The sequence below is a fragment of the Kogia breviceps genome, chromosome X (genome assembly GCF_026419965.1).
Source record: "Kogia breviceps isolate mKogBre1 chromosome X, mKogBre1 haplotype 1, whole genome shotgun sequence".
In the NCBI taxonomy this organism is placed as follows: Eukaryota; Metazoa; Chordata; class Mammalia; order Artiodactyla; family Physeteridae; genus Kogia; species Kogia breviceps.
The window spans coordinates 127,454,808-127,475,567 of record NC_081330.1 but is presented as its reverse complement, the minus strand read 5'-3'; the positions used below and the strand labels follow the sequence as shown (position 1 = coordinate 127,475,567).

At 44.5% G+C, this 20,760-nt stretch overlaps 1 protein-coding gene across 1 annotated transcript in view; it reads left to right on the top strand.

Annotated features, from left to right (window-relative positions):
- CLCN4 (chloride voltage-gated channel 4) overlaps positions 1-20,760 on the top strand; it is an 85,233-nt gene that overhangs the window by 42,767 nt on the left and 21,706 nt on the right. The window contains exons 4-8 of the mRNA XM_067024291.1: positions 1,037-1,136; positions 5,073-5,260; positions 13,624-13,746; positions 20,332-20,538; positions 20,645-20,725. Coding sequence (XP_066880392.1) covers positions 1,037-1,136; positions 5,073-5,260; positions 13,624-13,746; positions 20,332-20,538; positions 20,645-20,725 — 699 coding nt within the window. The remainder of the gene's footprint in view (positions 1-1,036; positions 1,137-5,072; positions 5,261-13,623; positions 13,747-20,331; positions 20,539-20,644; positions 20,726-20,760) is intronic.

The following is a 20,760-nucleotide window of genomic DNA, read 5'->3' as shown; positions in this document are numbered from 1 at the left end:
GGAGGGATAAATTAGGAGTTTGGATTAACAGATACACACGACTATATATAAAATAGATAAACAACAAGGTCCTACTGTATAGCACAGGGAACTATATTTAATATTTTGTAATAACCTATAATGGAAAAGAATGTGAAAAAGAATATATATATATAGGTATAACTGAATCACTTTGCTGTACACCTGAAATTAGCATTATAAATCAATTACACTTCAATTAAAAAAAGAAAGTTCTTGGGACTTCCCTGGTGGTGCAGTGGTTAAGAATCCACCTGCCAATGCAGGGGACACGGGTTTGAGCCCTGGTCTGGGAAGATCCCACATGCTGCAGACCAACTAAGCCCGTGCCCCACAGCTACTGAGCCCATGTGCCCCAAATACTGAAGCCTGTGCGCCTAGAGTCCATGCTCCGCACCAAGAGAAGCCACCACAATGAGAAGCCCGCGCACCGCAACAAAGAGTAGCCCCCGCTTGCCACAACTAGAGAAAGCCCGCGCGCAGCAATGAAGACCCAATGCAGCCTTGAAGGAAGGAAGGATGGAAGGAAAGAAAGGATGGAGGGAGGGAGGGAGGAAGAAAGAAAGAAAGAAAGAAAGAAAGTTCTTGTTGTTAACATGTAGCCTGGCAAATGGAAGACGGAATTGAAGTCTTGGTCGAAGAGGGTCTTTTGTGAACAGACCTTACAATTTAAGCTAAGATAATGATTTGTATTCAAGATGGTGACACCGAAGTGATGTCTTCCTTCAGAGTGGCTTTGAAATAATCAAAGGTCAGATCACACTTAGTGAGGTTTTTTTAATTAAGTGAATTTTTTTGGATTCTTTGGAGACTATTATGGCATCTTTATAGCTCTGTGAACTAGAAAGCCCATTTAAGCATTGTGCTCGGTAACTGAAAGAATCATGTACGTGGCAGTCTAGTTGTTTCATTATATTCGTTTTCTCAATCACCGTGTTGCCTGAGGAAACAGTTTCAGAGAAGGAAGCATGAATTGGAAAGTGTATCCACATCAACTCCGATGTCCTTCTGTTTCTAGATAACCAGCAAAAGCAAGGAGTCCATATGGGAGTTCATCAAGAGCTTGCTGGACGCCTGGTCGGGATGGGCGGTGATGCTGCTTATCGGCCTGCTGGCGGGTACGTGGAATGTTTCTGTTGTACTTTATGCAAGGGGCTTGTTACTTGAAATACCTAAGAGCACAGTACACGACGATACGCTTAACAGAAATCTATCATCAGTAAAGCAAAAAGACCCCAAGGCACGGGCGGGCCCAGGTGCGGTCATTGGAGAGCGGGTACCGAGAGAGCTGGATTTTATTGAAAACACACATTTCACATTCTATAGCACTTGGCCAGGTAGAGGGCGAGAAAGGACGGGAACATGTTGACCTCTGAAAATAAAACATCAGATGAGACTGGCCTTTACTAGCACCGGCAGGCCCTGAGATGAATTGTAAACATCGAGAGACGCTCACAGTAACGTGAGACACCACAGGGTGTGAGGTAGGCCCCGGGGAGGTACCTCCAGCCCATGGGTGGTTGTGACACTCCGGGACTCCGTGTCCTTCATTTTTATAATCCCAACACCATGTTTGTGAGCAGTAGCTGTTTCCAGAGTGAATGAACGAGTATCTGGAGGGGACACCTCCCCTTTTAATAGCAAATGTACCAGCCCTCCATGGAAATTGTTTCCTGAAACTTATTTCCTTTTAGGAGGCTGTGAAGGTTAATGTCTAAGAAGAAAACAATTGAGCATGCTGAAGAGGTTCCCTTAAGAAACGCCCCCTGCCTATAGTAACACGCTAGTTATGGTTATAGGACTGATGAGAGAACGGCTGCGTGATACAGGTTGAGTTTAGTACATACTCGCAGAGCACATGCAGGGCATAGGGTAAAATTTTGTGAGTAGAGGACTTTGATTTCTGGCTGCCCTGTCACTCGGTACATCTACAATGGTAGGAGGGTAAAGGTAGGTGGGGGGGGGGTGCGGGGAGGGTAGTTTGCTGCGAACCTTGATGTCTTCCTTTAGAACAGATTTATAAAACTGTACCCTGTGTTATTCTTGGCTCCTGGGAAGGAGGGATGTATACGGGAAATGAAGGAATCAGGGTAGATGTCTTGGCATCCTGCTGGAGTCACACAGCGTAGATTTATCGGCTGATCTCAGAGCCCTGTCGGGCTGTCTTTAACAAGTCAGATGCTGACCATTGGGCTTCACTGTTAATCCGATTTCCATCAGTTCTTCCAGGAAGAATCACCTGGAGAATTTTAAAAAATGCTGCTGCCCAGGCTTCAATTAAACAGTACCCCTGGAGATGCCACCCTAGCATTGAGTAAAGCCCCCTTTCCCCTGTGATTCTAATATGCAGCCAGGGGTGAGGGCTGCTGGAGAAGGACGATCCCAAGGTCACATCAGCAGGTGAATAGGAGGGAGGCAAGATAGGGATGATCTTGGCAGTGAAGGGGACTCAAGTGTTCTTTTGATCTGGATGAAGGAGAAGCCAGAAAACTGCCCCATTCACCTTCCCGTTCCCCAGTGGCGAGCCCCAGGGGTCGCACTGCCTAGCCTGTCACCTCCTTAGTGGCAGCCCAGACATATTCCGACGCCCAAGACGGAGAGGCCCAAGCTGTGGCTCCTCCGCAGGGCCTTAACCAGGATTCACCACTGGGTGTCGCTGTTGTTCCACACAAGGCAGTTTTTGGTCAAATGTCATGTTCTGCTTGAGGTGTTCTCTGACCACCTTTTCTAAAAGTACGTCTCCCTCTCTGAGCCTCGTCGCCCTGGCCCACTATATGTATGTATGTGTGTGTGTGTACGTATGTATGTAACAGTTTTATTGAGATGTAACTCACATACCATACAGTTCACCTAGTTAAAGTGTACAACTTGGTGGTTTTTAGTGTATTCAGAGTTTTGCAACCATCACCAAGGCCAGTTTTAGAACATTTTCATCAGCTCCCAAAGAACCTCCCTACCCTTTAGCTATCAGCCCCAGTGCCCCTAGCCTCCGCTCAGTCCTGGGCAACCACTAATCTACTTTCTGTCTCTGTAGATTTGCCTATTCTGGACATTTCATAAAATGGAATCATACAATATATGGTCTTTTGTGACGGGCTTCTTTTACAGCATAACGTTTCCAAGGTCCATCCATGCTATCGCATGTGTCAGTACTTCATTCCTTTTTGTTGCCGTTGTAGGTGGACCACATTTTGTTTCTCCATTCAGCAGTTGACGGGCATATGGGTTGTTTCCACTGTTTGGCTTTTGTGAATATGCTGTTGTGAACATTTGCGTACGTGTCTTGTGTTGGGTATGTGTTTTCGTTTCTCGTGGGCAGATGCCTAGGAATGGAAGTGTTTGGTCAGGTGGTGCCTCCTTGTTTAACTTTTTGAGGACCTGTCTGACTGTTCTCCTGCACCATTGTAGGAAATGGCTGCCATTGGAACGTGCTGTATTCTCCTCTCTAGCACCTACCACCTTCTGTTGGAGCCCCTCGTTTCCTTACTTATTCAGTCTAGTGTCTTCTTGCACAAGATGAGATTCCACGAAGGCAGGGGCCTGAGTATGCTTTGTTCACTGCTGTACCCCAGAGTGTGGAACAGTACGTGGCACGTAGTAAGTAGGTGCTCAATAAATAGCCCTCGAGTGAATGGATGGACCTGAGTTTTCTGATTTTCACTCGTTTGTTGCTCTCATTCATTCGACATGGATATGTAGTTCCAGCTATGTACCTGACGTGAATACAGTGGCCCTTGCCCACTTAAAGGGGACACAGGGTCTAGACACCTGGCTTGATCCCCACCGTGGCACACAAACCAGACAAGAGACTCCCCCCACCCTTATAGACTAGTTGGAGTGTGTGTATGTGTGGGGGGTGTGTGTGTGTATACACATATATATAATTATTGATCATATCAGGATGTGATAGGTATGGTGATGGGGAATGCCTGGGAAGTATACTTAGCCCAGACTTAGGAAATCAGAGAAGGCTTCCTGAAGGAGGTGATATAAATGCCAGCATCTGGAAGATAAACAGGAGCCTGCCAGGTTGGGGGAGGACAGTGCTGTCTGAGGCGGTGCAGAGAGGAGGACCTGGTGCTCCAAGGAACGCTGTGTGGGCAGGGTGTGGGATTCATGATGGAGAGAGAGGAGTTTGGAGAGAAACGTGGGAATGGCGGTCAGAGCCTGCGCACTGCTGAGGATTCGGATGTTCTGGCTAGAACAGTGGGCGACTGCTGATGGAACCAGGAGAGTGGCAAGGCCAGGTTGCCTGAGGCTGGCGTATGGCTGCCTTTGGTGTTGATGCCGGTGGGGAATTGATGTTGTAATAAGGATCCAGTAAAAGTGTGAAGAGTTTGGTAGTGCAAAAGTACTCCCTGCCTTCGTAAAAGACTGGAATGGGTTATTCTAGACAGAGACCTAAAATGGCCTTCTCTGACCCACTGCACACTTGATTTTATTCCACTTCTATCGGCCTTTAAAGTAGTTATTTACTTATGTAGCTCCTCAGTCCTTTATCCATAATTTAAAAAAAATCCAGAAAGTTCTAACAAGTGAGAGTTTTCAAGCTGGATTCCATTTGGTGGCAAAACTTTATTTCAATGACGAGGCTGTTATAAATCGTTTTGTCTTCTCTTTATCTGAACTGTCAGGTTTCCTGGAGGATATTCATGTGTGTGATCCCAGCATCCTGACCCAGAAGCCGCTGAGGGGGTTACATGATTTATAGGGTGTAGGTACCCAGTTTCTAAGATTCGGAAGGGCTGGGTTCTGAAAGCCGCTTGGCCTCAGGGGCTTGCGGTGGGCTCAGCGCTGCGGCTCTCTCCCTCCCGCCTGATCGAAGCCCCCCGAGGACAGCGTATCGTTGGCCTTTGTGTCTCACTGGGCTGGGCGCCACCTTTGCCACACCTGGTGCCCTGCCGCTCGCTCAGGTGACCTCAAGACTGAAGAAAGAGGCTTCCTGGGAGCGTGGCAGCCCGGGGCATGGGCATCTCCGCCTGGCCCTCCGGGCGCACGTGCTGCCCTGGCCCACGCCGGCCGTCGCTCTGAGTGGCTCTCGCTGCTTCTTCCAGGCACCCTGGCCGGGGTCATCGATCTCGCCGTTGACTGGATGACAGACCTGAAGGAGGGCATCTGCCTGTCTGCCTTCTGGTACAGCCACGAGCAGTGCTGCTGGACTTCCAATGAGACCACGTTTGAGGACAGGGACAAGTGTCCCCTGTGGCAGAAGTGGTCGGAGCTGCTGGTGAAACAGTCGGAGGTGGGTGCAGGGGCGGGTCCTGGCTGGGAGCCCTGTGGCTGGTGTAGGAGGACATCCGAGCTTTCACCTTGCAGTGTCTGTCCTGACCGTCGTCGTGGCTACTGCGCGTGCCACTTGCCGCTTGGCTTTTTCTAGCTCTAGGGTTCAAACTTCACTTGGAAAACCCTTTCCCACTATTTCATGTGCACGATGTATGTATTTTCTTTAAAGCCTTTTGTTTGGCTTTATTTTTCTCACTGAGAGTGATCTCTTGATCATGCTGAAGAAATAGGGTTCATTTTTGTTCCTTCTGATTGAGAAGAAAAGATGTTACTATTTTTTAATGACAGCTTTAGTGAGACATAATCCATATTCCGTGGGGTGTACCCATTAACGGGTACAATGCGATGGCTTTTAGGATATTCACAGAGTTGTGCCACCATCACCCCGATCTAATTTTAGAACTTTTTTTTTTAACATTTTTAAAAATTCAAACAGAAAGTCACAAAAATTATAATCATCCTCATCAGTTCACTCAGTCCCATGTGATTAATTTTTTTCATCTTGATCTTCTGTTAGCCCTTTTATGAGTTCATCAGTTTTCCATTCGAGTTCTGAAAATGCTTATTCATTCAGTTCAGCAGTATGGTCAGTTACCGGAAACCTGTACTTGTCAGAGTCTTTTCCATGAATTCCTTGAAGACGAAACCCTTTTATAGGAACATTTTTGCGAAAGCATCAGAGTACACCCAGAACTGTCTGTAAATGACAAAAGACTTAAAAATGACCATAGTTAAAGATCTGATGAAAGTTCATAATAATGCAATTGACAAGGAAATTTAGTTATTTCTGAGATATACATTTTAAAGTAATCACTAGAATTATGACTTATAACATTATACCAGAACATATAAGATTTTTAGGAATTTCATGTAATGTCTGAAACATTTATATTAACATATTTCCATACAAATAACCCAAAGAAAGTTCAGTATTAGTTGTTTTTTTATACTGCAGGTTCTTAGTAGTCATCCATTTTATACACATAAAATGTGTGTCATCCATTTTATACACATTTTATACACATCAGTGTACACGTGTCAATCCCAATCACCCAATTCAGCCCACCACCAGCCCCACCCCACCGCGGTTTTCCCCCCTTGGTGTCCATACGTTTGTTCTGTACATCTGTGTCTCAACTTCTGCCCTGCAAACCGGTTCATCTGTACCATTTTTCTAGGTTCCACGTACATGCGTTAATGTACGATATTTGTTTTTCTCTTTCTGACTTACTTCACTCTGTATGACAGTCTCTAGATCTAACCACGTCTCAACAAATGACTCAATTTCGTTCCTTTTTATGGCTGAGTAATATTCCATTGTATATATGTACCACAACTTCTTTATCCATTCGTCTGTCGATGGGCATTTGGGTTGCTTCCATGTCCTGGCTATTGTAAATAGTGCTGCAATGAACACTGGGGTGCATGTGTCTTTTTGAAATATGGTTTTCTCTGCATATATGCCCAGTAGTGGGATTGCTGGATCATATGGTAGTTCTACTTTTAGTTTGTTTTTTTTTTTTTTTTTTTTTTCGGTATGCGGGCCTCTCACTGTTGTGGCCTCTCCCGTTGCGGAGCACAGGCTCCGGACGCGCAGGCCTAGCGGCCATGGCTCACGGGCTTAGTTGCTCCGCAGCATGTGGGATCTTCCCGGACCAGGGCACGAACCCGTGTCCCCTGCATCGGCAGGCGGATTCTCAACCACTGCGCCACCAGGGAAGCCCTACTTTTAGTTTTTTAAGGAACCTCCATAGTGGCTGTATCCATTTACATTCCCACCAACAGTGCAAGAGGGTTCCCTTTTCTCCACACCCTCTCCAGCATTCGTTGTTTGTAGATTTTCTGATGATGCCCATTCTAACTGGTGTGAGGTGATACTTCACTGTCCTTTGATTTGAATTTCTCTAATAATTAGTGACGTTGAGCAGCTTTTCATGTGCTTCTTGGCCATCTGTATGTCTTCTTTGGTGAAATGTCTATTTAGGTCTTCTGCCCATTTTTGGATTGGGTTGTTTGTTTCTTTAATATTGAGCTGCATGAGCTGTTTATATATTTTGGAGATTAATCCTTTGTCTGTTGATTCGTTTGCAAATTTTTTCTCCCATTCTGAGGGTTGTCTTTTTGTCTTGTTTATGGTTTTCTTTGCCGTGCAAAAGCTTTTAAGTTTCATTAGGTCCCATTTGTTTGTTTTTGTTTTTATTTCCATTACTCTAGGAGGTGGATCAAAAGAGATCTTGCTGTGATTTATGTCAGAGAGTGTTCTTCCTATGTTTTCCTCTAAGAGTTTTTTAGTGTCCGGTCTTACATTAAGTCTTGAATCCATTTTGAGTTTATTTTTGTGTGTGGTGTTAAGGAGTGTTCTAATTTCATTCTTTTACATGTAGCTGTCCAGTTTTCCCAGCACCACTTATTGAAGAGACTGTCTTTTCTCTGTTGTATATCTTTGCCTCCTTTGTCATAGATTAGTTGACCATAGGTGAGTTTATCTTTGGGCTTTCTATCTTGTTCCATTGATCTATGTTTCTGTGTTTGTGCCAGTACCATATTGTCTTGATTACTGTAGCTTTGTAGTATAATCTGAGGTCAGGGAGTCTGATTCCTCCAGCTCCCTTTTTTCCCCTCAAGACTGCTTTGGCTATTCGGGGTCTTTTGAGTCTCCATACAAATTTTAAGATGATTTGTTCTAGTTCCATAAAAAATGCCATTGGTAATTTGATAGGGATTGCATTGAATCTGTAGATTGCTTTGGGTAGTATAGTCATTTTCACAGTATTGATTCTTCCAATCCAAGAACATGGTATATCTTTCCATCTGTTGGTATCATCTTTAATTTCTTTCATCAGTGTCTTATAGTTTTCTGCATACAGGCCTTTTGTCTCCCTAGGTAGGTTTATTCCTAGGTATTTTATTTTTTTTGTTGCAGTGGTAAATGGGAGTGTTTCCTTAATTTCTCTTTCAGATTTTTCATCATTAGTGTATAGGAATGCAAGAGCTTTTTGTGCATTAATTTTTTATCCTGCAACTTTACCAAATTCATTGATTAGCTCTAGTAGTTTTCTCGTGGCATTTTTAGGATTCTCTCTATATAGTATCATGTCATCTGCAAACAGTGACAGTTTTACTTCTTCTTTTCCAATTGGGATTCCTTTTATTTCTTTTTCTTCTCTGATTGCCGTGGCTAGGACTTCCAAAACTATGTTGAATAATAGTGGTGAGAGTGGACATTCTTGTCTTGTTCCTGATCTTAGAGGAAATGCTTTCAGTTTTTCACCATTGAGAATGATGTTTGCTGTGGTTTTGTCATATATGGCCTTTATTATGTTGAGGCAGGTTCCCTCTATGCTCACTTTCTGGAAAGTTTTATCATAAATGGGTGTTGAATTTTGTCAAAAGCTTTCTTTGCATCTCTTGAGATGATCATATGGTTTTTATTCTTCAATTTGTTAATATGGTGTATCACATTGATTGATTTGCATATATTGAAGAATCCTTGCATCCCTGGGATAAATTCCACTTGATCATGGTGTATGATCCTTTTAATGTGTTGTTGGATTCTGTTTGCTAGTATTTTGTTGTGGATTTTTGCATCTATGTTCATCAGTGATATTGGTCTGTAATTTTCTTTTTTTATAGTATCTTTGTCTGGTTTTGGTATCAGGGTGATGGTGGCCTTATAGAATGAGTTTGGGAGTGTTCCTTCCTCTGCAATTTTTTGGAAGAGTTTGAGTGTAATGGGTGTTAGCTCTTCCGTAAATGTTTGATAGAATTCACCTGTGAAGCCATCTGGTGCTGGACTTTTGTTTGTTGGAAGATTTTTAATCACAGTTTCAATTTCATTACTTGTGATTGGTCTGTTCATATTTTCTGTTTCTTCCTGGTTCAGTCTTGGAAGGTTATACCTTTCTAAGAATTTGTCCATTTCTTCCAGGTTGTCCGTTTTATTGGCATAGAGTTGCTTGTAGTAGTCTTTTAGGATGCTTTGTATTTCTGTGGTGTCTGTTGTAACTTCTTTTTCATTTCTAATTTGTTGATTTGAGTCCTCTCCCTCTTTTTCTTGATGAGTCTGGCCAATGGTTTATCAATTTTATCTTCTCAAAGAACCAGCTTTTAGTTTTATTGATCTTTGCTATCGTTTCTTTCATTTCTTTTTCATTTATTCCTGCTCTGATCTTTATGATTTCTTTTCTTCTGCTAACTGTGTTTTGTTTGTTCTTCTTTCTCTAGTTCCTTTAGGTGTAAGGTTAGATTATTTATTTGAGATTTTTCTTGTTTCTTGAGGTACGCTTGTATAGCTATAAACTTACCTCTTACAACTGCTTTTGCTGCATCCCATAGGTTTTGGATCGTCATGTTTTCATTGTCATTTGTCTCTAGGTATTTTTTGATTTCCTCTTTGATTTCTTCAGTAATCTCTTGGTTATTTAGTAACGTCTTGTTTAGCCTCCATGTGTTTGTGTTTTTTACGTATTTTTCCCTGTAATTCATTTCTAATCTCATAGCCTTGTGCTCAGAAAAGATGCTTGATATGATTTCAATTTTCTTAAATTTACTGAGGCTTGATTTGTGACCCAAGGTGTGATCTATCCTGGAGAATGTTCCATGCGCACTTGAGAAGAAAGTGTAATCTGCTGTTTTTGGATGGAATGTCCTATAAGTATTAATTAAATCTATGTGGTCTGTTGTGTCATTTAAAGCTTCTGTTTCCTTATTTATTTTCATATTTGATGATCTGTCCATTGGTGTGAGGTGTTAAAGTCCCCCACTATTATTGTGTTACTGTCGATTTCCTCTTTTATAGTTGTTAGCAGTTGCCTTATGTATTGAGGTGCTCCTATGTTGGGTGCATATATATTTATAATTGTTATATCTTCTTCTTGGATTGATCCCTTGATCATTATGTAGTATCCTTCCTTGTCTCTTTTAACATTCTTTATTTTAAAGTCTATTTTATCTGATATGAGTATAGCTACTCCAGCTTTCTTTTGATTTCCATTTGCATGGAATATCTTTTTCCATCCCCTCACTTTCAGTCTGTATGTGTCCGTAGGTCTGAAGTGGGTCTCTTGTAGACAGCATATATATGGTTCTTGTTTTTGTATCTTTTCAGCAAGCCTGTGTCTTTTGGTTGGAGCATTTAATCCATTCACGCTTAAGGTAATTATTGATATGTGTGTTCCTATGACCATTTTCTTAATTGTTTTGGGTTTGTTTTTGTAGGTCCTTTTCTTCTCTTGTGTTTCCCACTTAGAGAAGTTCCTTTAGCATTTGTTGTAGAGCTGGTTTGGTGGTGCTGAATTCTCTTAGCTTTTGCCTGTCTATAAAGCTTTTGATTCCTCTGAATGAGATCCTTGCTGGGTAGAGTAATCTTGGTTGTAGGTTCTTCCCTTTCATCACTTTAAGTATATCATGCCACTCCCTTCTGGGTTGTAGAATTTCTGCTGAGAAATCAGCTGTTAACCTTATGGGTGTTCCCTTGTATGTTGTTTGTCGTTTTTCCCTTACTGCTTTCAATAATTTTTCTTTGTCTTTAATTTTTGCCAATTTGATTACTATGTGTCTTGGCGTGTTTCTTCTTGGGTTTATCCTGTATGGGACTCGGTGCGCTTCCTGGACTTGGGTGGCTATTTCCTTTCCCATGTTAGGAAAGTTTCGACTATAATCTCTTCAGATATTTTCTCTGGTCCTTTCTCTCTCTTCTCCTTCTAGGACCCCTATAATGCGAATGTTGTTGCGTTTAATGTTGTCCCAGAGGTCTCTTAGGCTGTCTTCATTTCTTTTCTTTTTTTTTTTCTTTATTCTGTTCTGCAGCAGTGAATTCCACCATTGTGTCTTCCAGGTCACTTATCTGTTCTTCTGCCTCAGTTATTCTGCTATTGATTCTTTCTAGTGTATTTTTCCTTTCAGTTATTGTATTGTTCATCTCTGTTTGTTCTTTAATTCTTCTGAGTCTTTGTTAAACATTTCTTGCATCTTCTCGATCTTTGCCTCCACTCTTTTTCTGAGGTCCTGGATCATCTTCACTGTAATTATTCTGAATTCTTTTTCTGGAAGGTTGCCTATCTCCACTTCATTTAGTTGTTTTTCTGTGGTTTTATTTTGTTCCTTCATCTGGTACATAGCGTTCTGCCTTTTCATCTTGTCTGTCTTTCTGTGAATGTCTAGAACATTTTCATCGCCCCCAAAGAATCCTTGTACCTATCGGCAGTCACTCCTTATTTCCCCCCAAGTCCGCCAGCTCTAGGCAACCACGAATCTACTTTCTTGTCTCTGCAGATTTCCCTGTTCTGGACATTTCATGTAAGTGGAATCGTACAATCCATGGACTTTTGTGTCTGGCTTCATTCACTTAGCGTAATGTCTTCCAAGTTCGTTCGTGTCGTAGCATAGATTGGTACTTTACTCCTTTTCATGGCCAAATAACATTCCATTGTCTGGATAGAGCACATTTTATTTCTCCAATCATCAGCTGAGGAACACAGGTTGCTTCCACTTTTGTGCTATTATGAATGGTTTTGCTTTGAACATTTGTCTACAGGTTTTTGTGTGGACATACGTTTTCATTTATTTTGGGTAGATACCTAGGAGGGGAATTGCCGGGTCACATGGCAACTCTATATTTAAGCTTTTGAGGAGCTGCCAGACTCTCTTCCAGAGTGGCTGCACCACTTGAGATTCCAGCAGCAGTGTATGTGGGTTCCAGTTTCCCCACATCCTCACCAACCCCAGTTGTTATCTGGTTTGGATTATAGCCCTCCTAACAGGTGTGAGTGCTGTCCCATTGTGGATTAAGAGTTATCATCTTCCAGTGCATCTTAGGAACAGGTTACAGAGGATGTTTGTGGGCCTTCTGTGATGGAAATATCCCAGGCCCAGGGGATGTAGCAGTGAAGCACAGACCAGGTGCTTGCCTTCATGGCACTCCAAGCTTCAGATCCACATACAAATCTTAGTTGGGGAGAAGGGTTAATTTCTAACTGAATTCAGTGATTACCACAATGACTATGGGTCGTTGACAGATCAGAAGCCCAGGTGAGGGGAGTTAGGTTACCAGGATTCACATTAGGGGTAATGTGAGGACCATTCAAGCTAGAATTGTTCTTGCAAGATAGACGTAATCCCTTTCTTCTCCTCCTCTCCCACTCTCTTGCCCGATTGACTTAATGCAGCTGAAGACATTTGGAATGCAGTTTGCCATTTGCTAAACCTCTTTCTCAGTGGAGTTGAAAATTAATTCCTTCAGATCTCAGACATAGACTGGGATCTTGAAATCTCACACGTTCTCAGTGCTCTCCATTACTGCCAAAAATAAATTCTCTACTTGAGTTGATGGAGGTGGGCGGGCAGAATTGGCTGGGCGCCGTGTTTGATTTCTTCTCTCCTACTTTGGGGAGAAATATGGCCATCTAGCTTTTCAACCATTTCTAAGATTTATACTTTGATTCAAAGAATTACTGTTAGCAAGGGTGAGACATTATTTTTACTCTCAAAAAAGTCCATTTTTCACTAGGTGAAATGTCTTCCTCCATGTGATTTCTCACCACATAGGGTGTGAATATCTGTGATTGTTAAGGCTAGAGCCGTCTCCTGGAGCGTGTTTTTGCATTTTACAGGCACATGTGTAGCTGTGCCCACAGCCTGGCTTGTAGGTGCCCTCACTTTCCCTCTCCATTACGTGAGGCATCCAGATGGTGGCAAGAAGCTGAGGCCTGGAGAATTGTGGTCTCTGCCCACAGACCAGGTCCTCAGCCTCAAAGACCCCAGACGGTGCGTTTGGTTCAGAAAGTGTTCCCCACACATCAGATAATTTGAGATAGTGGGGCGGGGCCTGAGACTCTGCATTCCCAGCCCACGCCCAGGTGGTGCTGCTGCTGCCGGTCCAGGGACCACATCTGGGTAGCAGTTCCCACACTTCCTCATGGGCAGGGCAGCTGCGTGCTGCGGCGTGGATGTGGCCTTCACGAAAGCAAAGAGGCTGACCCACCATACACGAGACCAAACAAACCTTCCTGGGGCTCGAAGGCAGTATTTTCTGTTACACCTTTCATTAACTTGAGGGCCCGGAGCGATGAAAACCAAGCCTCATTCACAGTTTCTGTGACTGCTGAGACCTCACCTGGTAGGAGGTGTGTGTACACAGCTCCTGGAGAAGCAGCCGGCGCCACGCGTGTGTGAACCGGCTGTAGCAATAGCAGCAGCTGAGGAAGGCAGTCCTGCCTCTTCGCTGATACAGGACCAGGAGAGAAGCTGCCTGGCGGAGGGGCAGCCACTTTGCTCGGTTCTGCGGTGCCTCACGTGTTCTTTCTTGTTCTGTGTCTTGTTCAGGGTGCCAGCGCGTACATTCTGAATTACCTAATGTACATCCTGTGGGCGTTGCTCTTCGCGTTTTTGGCCGTCTCCCTGGTACGAGTATTTGCGCCATACGCCTGTGGCTCTGGTATACCCGAGGTGAGTGGGGGCTGAATGAATTTCCTTTGTGCCAATGATAAGAGTAGCAAATGCTTCCGTGGCGCTTCTGTGCCAAGCATGGTTCCAGGCATTGGACATCTGTTCACTCATTTAGTCCTCCCAGGGAGCCTACGAGGTGGGCACTGTTACTCTCTTCATTTGAGGGCTGGGGAAACTAAAGCACAGAGAGGTTAAGTAACTTGCCCAAGGTCACTAAGCCGGTGAGCTGGGAGTCGAATCCAGCTGTCTGGCTTTATGCTCTGTTGCTTCTCAGATGCTTAGATTCTTGTCTTTACAAACCAGGCATAACTCTTAAAGCCTGTGGAGTCAGACTCCATTAACCCCACACACAAACGTGGCACTCTAGTAACTCATAAGTGCGTCTATGATAGAACGTGAAAGAGGACAGCAGTGGAGGTTTACTGCTCAGAAAGCTGACTGATGAGTAAGCTCCCTTGCCACGTTTTGCTCTTCTGGTGACAGGGTAATAGCAATCTTTAAAAAATGAATTCCACGTTCAGTACATGAGCCGTGAATGCACCCTTGTGAGTTTAGAGTTCTTATAAATATTTTTCAGCACTTTCTTGTAACCAGAGTATGAGGGAAGTGACCTCATCGATCAGGAGGAATGCCCAAGACCAAACTTCAAACCAAGGCGATCTGCTGGGTTAGAGTAATGATACTTGAGCAAATTCCCAAAAAGCCCAGACAGTAAAACTTTTAGCCAGAAATCATTTTAAAAGCTCTTAGATGATCATTCTAATCAGTGCTGTTCCATTCTCCTTCAAGTTGGTGCTTCAGCAGCGCCCATAGACGGCAGAGATGCTGAGTTTATAAAGATGTGAGCGGTCACGGCAGTGGACCCACACTCTTTGGCGGTGTCGCCAACACCGCCGCTGGTCTGGGCAGTTCATGCAAAGGGCTGGGGTAATTAAAGGATCATCGAAAGGAAAGCTCAACATTGTCTTGATCCAGGAAAAGATTAAAAAAAAAAAAAAAGACTATTTCATGCTGAACTTTGGATGATTTATATGAACAGGTTGCTGCAGGAGCCTGAAAAATAAGCTGCGATACCATCCTGTTTTCCTCGGTACAGCCAGTGCTGCTCTAAGGCACCACATGCATTCCTAAAAATCACAAAACTGCATCATCAAAACCACAGAGCTTGTGGGGAAGATGGGGCTAGGGGCACAGCGCTCAGAAACTTCACTGGTGACACATAAAAAGGATGGGACCCTCTTAAGAGCGGTAGCAGAGTTAGACACACGTTAAATGGTTAAGAAATGTATGAATACTCCCCTAGTGCATGCGTGAGCTGGGAGTTGTCTGAGACGTGTGCCTGTGTGAGTTTTGTGTATCCCTGCCCGGCTCCATTTGCAGCTGCAGTTTTCCGCCTTGTGTTTCTCCCAGATGAAATTGTGCAGAAACAGATGCGAAATTGGCATTATGCTCAAGTTCTGCCCTGACGCATGAATCACACTGGAACAAATTTGGGTTTTCCAAACAAGTGTTCAGGCAGAACTGACTGCGTTTTACTGGATATCGAAGACCGAAGGCACCCGGGACGCTGAAAAGAACAGATACTGTTAGCATCCCGGTTTCTGATCGCAGTGCCCAAAGCAGGCGCTTTGGGACTCAAGCCGCCTATCAGAATTAGGAGGTGGCCAGTGGGGAACTGGTGGGAAATTTAAAGCAGCAATAAAAGATGTGGGGGGCAGTCCCATCTTCCCCTTACAAGAACCAGAGATGCGTGGCTCAGCTCGTAGACAGACAGGGAACTCTTTCTGGGAGGGGCTGGCTGGACCTGGTCTTTGTCCAAAGCGGGCATCTTTATTTGTGACAGCTGAACTCAAAAGGAATAAACTACTGAGTTGAGCATTGTTTCCCGTGTGACAAAGCGCAAGGAACACACTGATGTGGATAAAACTCAAAAAAGCCGTATCAAGTGAAAAAAGTAAGTTGCAGAAGAATATCTAAATAAAGTATGAGTCTCTTTCTGTAGAGTCCCTAAAACAGCCAAAATGAAACAAGCATACTGTTCAGTGAGACACATATGTGCTAAAGCTATAAAGAAAGGCAAGGCAATGATTTGGAGGGGGGAGGAGGAAGGTTCCACTGAGGAAGCAAACACAGGGCTTTCAAAGGTACCTGCTCTTCTGTCCTAAACTTGGTAGTGGGTACATGAATATGCTTTCAGCCGTATATAATATGTAACAGGTTCATGTCTCTATGTATAAAAGAGTTCACAATAATCTTTTCAAGCATCAGGAGCCCAATGGAGATTTTATAATTAAGCTTTGGTTATTATGACTCAGTAGTAGAACATTTTCCCTGTTATTATAGTAGAGCTTGAAATTCCTAACCTAAGGGTGCAGTACCTACCCCAGTTCTTGGAGGAGAGGGGCAAAGTGAAAAGTAAGTGCAAATAAGTAGTTCCTGGATATAAAGAATGTCCTTCCGGTTAAAACCCAACAGACCATGCAAACAGCTCTACTCAGTTTGAGATACAGGGCTGTTCTTCACATCAGGAAAGATACTAAATGAGATCTTTAGAAATACACTTCCCATCCTAGGATGTGACCGGCCGGGAGCTGTTCCTGGTGTGCAGTGTCGAACAAACTTTGAATGCAGTGCACTTCTGCACAGTTCAAAAATCACTCATCCTTTGTAATGTTTGCTTCTGAAACATTTAGATTACTTTGGATGACAGTGTTACTGACCAGGGTTCTTGACCTCCTTAATCAATAGAAATTGATCAAAGGCCAGGCAAGAAATTCAGGGGCTTTATTGGGGCTGGAGTTGCAGCAGGGCGGGGAGGGAGAGCAAGTAACAGGTGCCCTTGCTGGCCTACTTGCGGAGGGGCAGGGCCAGCTGGTTCCTGATATGCGGTGAGGGGAGGGGTGTGTCCAGGGGTCCGGCCAGAGGGGAGGCTTAGGAGGTGTGTCCACCCCTTTGGTGATGTTGAGTGCAGGGGGCATGCGCAGTGCCCTGCTTTTGCTCCCGGCTCTTCAAAAGTGGCAGTGGGTCTCTTTGTATCTTGTTGTCCAGAATTTGCCCCGACTGGGCATGCATGCAGTTACTTTTAGTCCCTTATAGTTTCTTTGTATTTTGTTGCTAGATGTTTGTCCAGGTGCAAGCATCGCAGCACTGTAGCAAAGGGTCCCAGGTCCCAGCCAGTGTCAAAACTTCCTTTGAAACATTAAAAAAAAAACCAAATTTAGAGACCCATTTTTTTTTTCTGTGTAATAAATGCTCTTGTATTAGCTCTACAAAGCACATTTAAAAGTGCACACTAGTTCTTGGGCTTCAGAACTTAGAGCGAACTGGGCAAGGATGACTCTACTACTTTCTGCATCATTCATAGAACCACTGTGGACTGTATAAGAAATCATGTCCTCCTAGGGACTTCCCTGGTGGCAAAGTGGTTAAGAATCCACCTGCCAATGCAGGTGACACAGGTTTCAGCCCTGGCCCGGGAAGATCCCACATGCCGCAGAGCAACTAAGCCCGTGTGCCACAACTACTGAGCCTGTGTTCTGGAGCCCATGAGCCACAACTACTGAGCCAGCATGCCACAACTACTGAGCCTGTGAGCCACAACTACTGAAGCCCATGCGCCTAGAGCCCATGCTCCGCAACAAGAGAAGCCACCGCAATGAGGAGCCCGCACACCGCAATGAAGAGTAGCCCCCGCTCACCGCAACTAGAGAAAGCCAGCGCGCAGCAACGAAGACCCAACGCAGCCAAATAAATAAATAAAATTGAAGAAAACAAAGAAATCATGTCCTCCTAGAACTTACTTTGAGTTGATGTTTCAGTTCTATACAATGTGAACTTTCTCACAAATATTTATTTGCCAGAGAGGTTTTAAAGTTACCACCATCAAGTCACAAGTGTGCTGCAATACATCACCTTGAAGCCCTGCTTGATTCAGTCTCTGTTGATCCAAATTAAAGCAAGCGGTTGGATTTTGGCATCTACTGGGAATGAATTTGCCTTCTTTAGTCCCTAATTTGATCATGACAATTTTATAAAGTCATTTTAGAGAATTACAAAATACCTCTTACATTGTTCAATTCAGCACATGTCATGGCTGGCAAAGGCTCAGGTAATTTAGATGCTTGTAATTTTCTAAATGGTATTACGCTCTTCAGCTGTACCCTGGGGTCCAAATCCACATTAACTAACTGACAAAAAATTATAGATAATTTTATTCTAGGCAACACAAAAGGGCAGGGTTGTGGCAGGCATACTAAAAAGTCCCTTAAATAAAGGGATCTGAGATCCCCAGAGCACAGGCTCAGATAGGCCCACTAGCACTAGTCAAAGACCAGTTTAACCACCACTAGTTTGTCTGCCTTTAGTTAAAGGCTAGTTCAAGAAATACCATCTGATTGTAGAGCTGGAAGCCCTCACTCGTGTTCTCTAGGAAGGATCTTAGTGAGTTCTTTCGAACGGATGCCCACACACTCGTTCACTGTTGGTCTTTCTCCTTGAATTAAGAAACAGATCTCTATCAAGAATTCCTGAGATGGAAATGGTCCAGTCACACTCCTGTAAAACTGCTAGAATTAGTTCACTTCACGACCTTCTCCAAATCATCACAGGTGACATGATGCCAGAGTGTTTCAGGACCGCCCTTAAATATTGAGTAATTAGGAATACCTGTACTGCTCTTCTCAGGACGAGAGCAGTGCTTCTCTACCTGGACTGCATTTTAGAATCATCTGGGGAGGCTGTAAACCTCCTATGCCCAGGATACACCTCAGACCAGTTACATCAGATCTCGGGGTGGGGGCTACCTCGTCCTCCCTGGTGCCTAATTCCCCAGGTGATGCCACGGAGCGCCGGTGGAGAAGGACTGTAATAGCTATTTGAAAAACTGATTTCTTGGCACCCACTGGGAGGCTCTTTGACGTTATGTAAACATCCTGCCGGTGACAAGAGCTGAGACTGTCCCATTGTGTATTCTACAATGGGAAAACGGATACTGACCATGAATTTCATTAGCTGACTCACTCAGTGTCTAATAAATCTCTGATTACAGGCTTGTAAATTGCTAGCTGGGCAGTAAACATTCACTCCCTTTCAGCCAGTCGCAGCTGGGAGAGGTTGAAGGTAAAATGTTACTTAGCCATTGGTGATGCTTCCTATCCAGAAGAACCCTGTTTTGGGGGAAGAGGACTCCAGTAGATGAAGTTAATCACTGAGATTGGCCCCCCATTGAATTCTAAAAGCTTTATGCAAATTCACGTGCACCTTTAGGGAGAAAGCCATTATTTGGCAGTACGAGAGGGCAAGATTCAATGGAAGGGAAGCGGTTGCCATGGATTCAGATACCCTTACATCCCCCAGAGGTACGTTATTAGAATGTTGAGCATCTTCTTTTTCCAATATTGTATTAAGAATATTTTCAAACATACAGGAAGGCCGAAAGAATTGGACAGTAAACACCCATATACCTCTGGCCTGCATCAGGGGTTGGCAGACTTTTCTGATAAAGGGCAGAGAGTCAATATTTTGGACTTTGTGGGTCAAGAGGCACAATTGAGGAACTATTCTCACTAAAAGGCTAGTAGTCTTGTTTACATATTACATTTAAAAACATTAAAAGCACTCTTAGGGCTTCCCTGGTGGCGCAGTGGTTGAGAATATGCCTGCCGATGCAGGGGACACGGGTTCGTGCCCCGGTCCGGGAGGATCCCACATGCCGCGGAGTGGCCGGGCCCGTGAGCCGTGGCCGCCGAGCCTGCGCGTCCGGAGCCTGTGCTCCGCAACGGGAGAGGCCACAACAGTGAGAGGCCCGTGTACCGCCAAAAAAAAAAAGGCACTCTTAGCTCATGTGTCATATACAACAGGCCGTGGGCTGGATTTGGCCCACGGGCCAGTTTGCCGACCCTGATCTAAAGTTCAATTGATATTTTGTTGTATTTGCTTTGTCACATAGCCAGCCAGATGTCCCTTTATCTTGGCCATCTTTCAGTAGTGAAACATTAACAGTTAAAATCAATAGATTGGCTTCCCTGGTGGCGCAGTGGTTGAGAGTCCGCCTGCCGATGCAGGGGACATGGGTTCGTGCCCCGGCGCGGGAAGATCCCACATGCCGCAGCGCGGCTGGGCCCATTAGCCATGGCCGCTGAGCCTGCGTGTCCGGAGCCTGTGCTCCTAAACGGGAGAGGCCACAACAGTGAGAGGCCCACATACCGCCAAAAAAAAAAAAAAATCAATAGATACATGTATCTTTTCAACACAACAGAGGGTAAAATGCGCAGGATAAATGCCATAAATAAAATGAGACTGAGAAGTATTTATTCAGTCCTCATTATGACCTCTCCTTACTCTCGGAATTATTAACACGTACTATGCATTGAAATTGTTTCAGGGTTCCATTAATACATAAAATTAGGCGTTAATATAAATTCTCAATATAAAATTATAGCTAAATTAACAACTAAAGCAGCCTCTCTTCAATCTGATATAGTGAATCTCAGTTTGAAAGGTCCTTCTCAGAGGAGGGAGAGGTTACTTTCCTAGCCATGGCGCTGAAGCAGCTCACTCCCTATCGCTCTCCATCCTGTGTTTCAGATAAAGACGATCTTGAGCGGCTTCATCATCAGGGGCTACTTGGGCAAGTGGACCCTGCTGATCAAGACTGTCACCCTGGTGCTGGTGGTGTCCTCGGGCCTGAGCCTCGGCAAGGAAGGGCCGCTGGTGCACGTGGCGTGCTGCTGTGGCAACTTCTTCAGCAGCCTTTTCTCCAAGTACAGCAAGAACGAGGGCAAGAGGCGCGAGGTGAGCGGGTGCAGGACGAAGCGCCCTCCCACCCTCTGCAGGCTCACCAGCACCCGCTGATTTGCCGGAAAGGCCTCGGGCTGACGGGGAGCTCTTTGCTTCGCAGGTGCTGTCAGCCGCGGCCGCTGCTGGGGTCTCTGTCGCCTTTGGTGCTCCGATCGGGGGTGTGCTTTTCAGTCTGGAAGAGGTGAGCGTGGGCACTGGGGGGCCCCGTGGTTCTGG